The sequence below is a fragment of the Kryptolebias marmoratus genome, linkage group LG12 (genome assembly GCF_001649575.2).
Source record: "Kryptolebias marmoratus isolate JLee-2015 linkage group LG12, ASM164957v2, whole genome shotgun sequence".
NCBI lineage: Eukaryota > Metazoa > Chordata > Actinopteri > Cyprinodontiformes > Rivulidae > Kryptolebias > Kryptolebias marmoratus.
Genome location: NC_051441.1, coordinates 796,598 through 801,704, shown reverse-complemented (window position 1 = coordinate 801,704; position 5,107 = coordinate 796,598). Strand labels below are relative to the sequence as shown.

At 44.0% G+C, this 5,107-nt stretch overlaps 1 protein-coding gene across 1 annotated transcript in view; it reads left to right on the top strand.

The window, feature by feature from the left end:
• Positions 1-3,804, top strand: part of rapgefl1 (Rap guanine nucleotide exchange factor (GEF)-like 1) — a 21,116-nt gene extending 17,312 nt beyond the window's left edge. Inside the window, exons 14-16 of the mRNA XM_037978772.1 lie at positions 692-756; positions 1,159-1,213; positions 1,297-3,804. Of these exons, the coding sequence (XP_037834700.1) occupies positions 692-756; positions 1,159-1,213; positions 1,297-1,421 (245 nt within the window). The 3' untranslated portion in view covers positions 1,422-3,804. The remainder of the gene's footprint in view (positions 1-691; positions 757-1,158; positions 1,214-1,296) is intronic.
• Positions 3,805-5,107: the final 1,303 nt, after the last annotated feature.

Genomic DNA, 5,107 nt, shown 5'->3' with positions numbered 1-5,107 from the left:
CTGGTCTCAGTCTCAGGACCGATCTGGTCCCAGTCTCAGGACCGATCTGGTCCCAGTCTCAGGACCGATCTGGTCTCAGTCTCAGGACCGATCTGGTCCCAGTCTCAGGACTCGGTCCTGAACTCTGGAGCTCTCTCAGCCTCGGGAACAAAGGGACTCACAGGATGTTGTGTTGAAATAAATCAGTTAAATTTTTTAGAAGCGAGTGACGCAGATAAGAGACGGTCATGTGTGAGTTGATGCAGCTGAGAGCTCTGTTTCCACGGCAACGCTACCAGAGAGGAAGATGGATGAAGGTGAAGGAAGAGGTTAATCTGTGGCCCCACCCTGTGGTGAAACCATGGAAACACACATCAGAGTCATCCTGAGACGAAAATCAGTGAAAAACTGGAAGAACTCGGAGATCAAACCTCTGTTATCATTATGATGTCATAATGGGGCTGATGACATCATCATCATGTGACATCATCATGATTTAATCAGTTTATTACCTATTGAGTAATCTTGTGCACAAACAAACAAACGCCACTGAAAACTTAACCCTCCTTGGCGGAGGTGAAAATAAACCCGTGAACCTTCGAGCTGCAGTTTGTGATTCCTGAGTTCAGAACTCTGCCTGTGACCCGTCTAACAGGAAGTTCTTTTTCCTTCATCAGAACGGTTCTAACCGTCTGATTTCTGTCGTTTGCAGACCTGACGTTTCTGCACGAGAGCTGCAAGACGTTCCACGGGGAACTCGTCAACTTTGAGAAGATGGTGAGTCCAAGTTTCTGTCTGTAGGGTTCTTTAAATCCCCACTGAGTCCGAACGCATCATATACTGGTTCTAATAGTTTATTTTAGATTCAGTGAAATAATGAGAAGGATTCATGTACATGTTAAATCCTCAAATCCTGGTTTATATGTGACAGTAATCAAAAAACATGAAAAAAGATGCAAGAAAGCAACAGAAATGTCTCCAGAATCTGCAGAAACTCAAACTGACTTCAGAAGAGACAGAAGATGAACAGTCCAAATGGATCAGAACCACCAGAATAACAGAAGAGACATCAGCAGAAATCTAAATAACCAGATGAATGTTTGTGCCGGATCAGACGGTTCTGTAAATCCAGGTCTCAGATTAATTAATTCTCACTTTGTCTCCGTCGTTGTTCTGCAGCATAAAGTAGCTGAGATGGTCAGAACCATCAGACGGTACCGGAGCTCCCAGCTGGGTGAGCCTCACACACAAACACTTACTATCTGCGCCACTGCAGCCGGTTCTGGTGCTTAAACGGGTCTGTGTTTGTTCTGGTAGCCGTGGATACGGAGACGTCCCCTTCCCACCTGCAGACCAAGGCCTACGTCCGACAGCTGCAGGTCATCGACAACCAGAACCTGCTGTTCGACATGTCCTGCAAGCTGGAGCCCAAAGACACGTAGACGGGCGCCGGAGGACCTTCAGAACCAGAACTCAGAGGAGGAGGTTCTGATCTGCTCGTTAGTTTAACGAACTGCCTGAAACAACCAAACAAAGTTCTGCCACAAAAACAACAAGAACTGACCCGATCCGACCCGAACACTCGTCACGTCTGTTGGTTCTGTCAGAACCCTGAAATCTCTGCAGCTCAGGTTCTGGATCCAGAACAAGACCCAGAACCTGTTGGATGTATGTGAAACCCAGACAGTGACCCGACCCGACCCAAAGCTTTAGAACCGGTTCCTACAACAAGCTGAGATCAGATTATTTATTTATTAGTTTCTAAAGTTACGGCAACCAAAGGAGGACAAAAAGCTTCACAGCTGAAAGAAAAAACAACAGTTTTAACCTTTATTTACTAAAACTAATTGAACTTTGTCTCATCAAAGTCATTTTATTAATAAGAAAAGTTAAAGATTAAAGTTTTATATTCCTGTGAAATTCAGATAAAACAGTTTAAACCTGAGACTAAAGAACAAATAAAAAACAAACCGGTATTTAAACTATTTAAGAACTAAAACATTTAGTTTCATCCTGTTCTTTAGTTTGTTTCTTAATGTGAGAAAAACTTGAATCAATATCTTTAAATAACTAAAAGTTTCTGTTCATTTTAATCACTTTGGTAAATAAATCATTAAGGTTTTATTCCCTTACAGTAAATCATGTATATTTATGAGTTATTTCCTATAAAAGAACGTGTTCCTCCAAAAGAAGAAGAACGTGGAACGTTGGTTCAGAGGAAACATCTGAAAGTTGGAGGATCGAATGTTTCAATAACAAAAAAAATGTAATAAATTAACCCGTTAAAAACATGAAAAACCCTGATAAGATGAACAGCAAAAAAAAGAATAAACAACCAGCTGATAACTAACCTGCTGGTTAATTAACCAGCTGATAATTAACCAGCTTCCTCGTCTGCTCACCGTTTCCAATGAACAGATTGTTGGTTGTTTCAGGCAGAATCAGCTGATTCTGTGAGGACAAACTAAGAAATGTTCCGGTTCCTCCAAACAGCTGCGAGAACATCGAGAACTTCCTCCTGAGTTGGCAGAAAACCGGCAGCCATTTTAGTTTTTGTGTCGTAAATCAACAAACTGATGTTTAAACGAAGGAACACAGAGCCATCGCTGCACGTCAGCGTCTCACCTGCAGCTGAGGCGTTTCAGGACCTGCTGCTCAGTTCGACTTCAGGACGCTGGATTTCACCTGTTTTCACCTTTGACCTCTTACCAAGGTCAGAGAGGTTGGCTGGTCAGTCCTGGTGGTAAGGGCTGACCTCTGACCTCTGACCTGTGGTTCAAACCTGCTGCCATATTCCACTCAGAGTTCAGGAAGCTCACCTGTACCTCACCTGACAATGTGTTCATGGACAGTTCATAACTCAGCTGTACCTCACCTGACGATGCTTTTACTGACCGTTTCTGACTCACCTGATGATGTGTTTACTAACCGTTCCTGACGATGCGTTTACTGACCGTTCCGGACTCACTTGACAATGTGTTCACTGACGGTTCTGACTCACCTGTACCTCACCTGACGATGCGTTCACTGACCGTTCCTGACTCCTGGATGGTTGTTGTGGTGCATTCGGAGTCACCTGATTGGACTGAAGAGAGAGCGTAGATGCTGGTTTTCTACCGACCCGTTTCAGTCCGAAGACTCTTCAGTCGTGTGTTTTCGAACGTTGATGATGAACATTGAACGCCTCACAGTGTTGGGACGACCCAACAGGAGGGTCAGACGGTTCCTGTCGGGCTCCTTTAAAGGACCAAACTGCGTTTTTTTGTTGTTGTTTTTATGAAGATTCAAGTTTAAAGTTTATTTAGATAAAAATCCATTTGAACGCTGGTTTTCTTTTTATTTATTTGTAGATTTTATTTAAATCTAAACCTAAAATCAAATCCAGACGAACCTCCACCTGTTACTGATCAAACCTTCACATCGTTCTGAAACTAAACTTCTAAAAAAACAAGATAAAAAAAACGTGTTTGGTCCTTTAAGAGCGATTTGAGTGATCGTACATCCTGATTGGTCTGATGATCAGCCAATCAGCTTAATGAGAAGACAGAAAGCTCTTTTCTCAGCGTTTGGGATTTACCTGCTGTCACACCTGAACCACCAACTGGCTTCATTAAAAGGGCCCGCCCACTCCCCGCAGAGCCGGCCTCCCATTGGTCGGTTCGGGGCTCTGACGGGTCCAAGGCAATAACCGAGGTGACAGGAAGTGAAGCCGGTTGGTCGAAGCACTTTTTGCCAAACCTCAGGGCTCAGAGACACAGAGAGGTTCTGTTTACTCTTCTTTCTTTTTATTTCCTCCTCAGTTTTGTTAAAGTTCTGTTCAGTTCGGTTCCGTTGTGTTCTGATTGACTGGTTCTGTGTTTGTACAGCTGATCACGCTTCAGTCATATTTACTCGAATAATAGAAATCTACAGAGTTGTTGTTTTTATGCTGTGATCACCACCAGGGCTGAGACCAATCAGAAACGTTTCGCTTGGATCTGAGGGACCAATCAGGATCACTGGATACAAACCAAACGGACCACGGTACCGGACACGCGCCAGGGCCGCCATATTAGACTTTTATCAATATTAGGGTCTAAAAACGGCGGAAAATTTTCAGTAAGCTTCGGGAAACTTCTGGTGGGGAAATTCAGGAAATAAACGTTTTGTTTTGTCAGATGAGTTTATCACTGATGACATCACTGGTGACATCACTGATGACATCACTGTAAAGACCAACCTTCAGGTTTATTCCTGTTTTTTTCCCGTGGAAAGATTCCAGGTTTGACTTTTAAATTTTGGGATAAATAAAGATGAACAGCGCCGCCTTCAGGTAACAAAAATCCAAAACTTTGTTTCTTCTGCTGAAAGAAACTGAGATAAAATATAAATTTTAATTGTTTATAGCAGGTCATCTGAAGGTAACCGAACGGTTCTGATGCTCTCGGTTCTGGTGGACCTCCTCCTTCTTCTTCTCCTCCATCTGTACCATAAACATCCAGTTTGTTGAAGCTGCGCCCGGCCGACCCGCTTCAGAACCAGCAACACCTGCTTCTTCAGAACTTCAGGTCTAGTTCCTGATTCACGCTCAGAAGAACAGTATTTATGAACTGTTGTTGGATGATTCTGAACGGGTTCGACCCGGTTTGATGGGACCTTTAATTCGACATGAAGTCAGAACCACAGTTTGGACTTTCAGTAGAATTTAGGCTTCAGGTCAGATTTACACATTTGAACAAACATCAAATTTATCTAAAACTAAAGTTCTGAACCTTCAGCGAGTCCGGACCGGGCTTCCAGGAGAACTTCTAAGAATCCAGGATTTGGTTCTGCAGTCGTTTGGTTTCTGGCAGAACTGAAGACCCGGTTCAGGACTCAGGTCCAGGTTGAAGGACTCTGTCAGAACCGCCTCCTAGGTCAGACCCTGGTTCAGGTCTGAGCTAAAGCTGAGGTTCTGGGTCACAAACAAAGTTCTGTCTTCAAACAAAGTTATTTTAACCTGAACAGAACCAGTTGCGCCTGGAACTCAGCTGGGGTCCAGAACGCTGGTACACAGGCAGACTCCAGGTTCCGGTCATCCAGGGTCCGGTCATGCAGGGTCCGGTCCCCCTGGTTCCGATCCTTAAGGGTCCAGTCCCCCTGGTTCCGG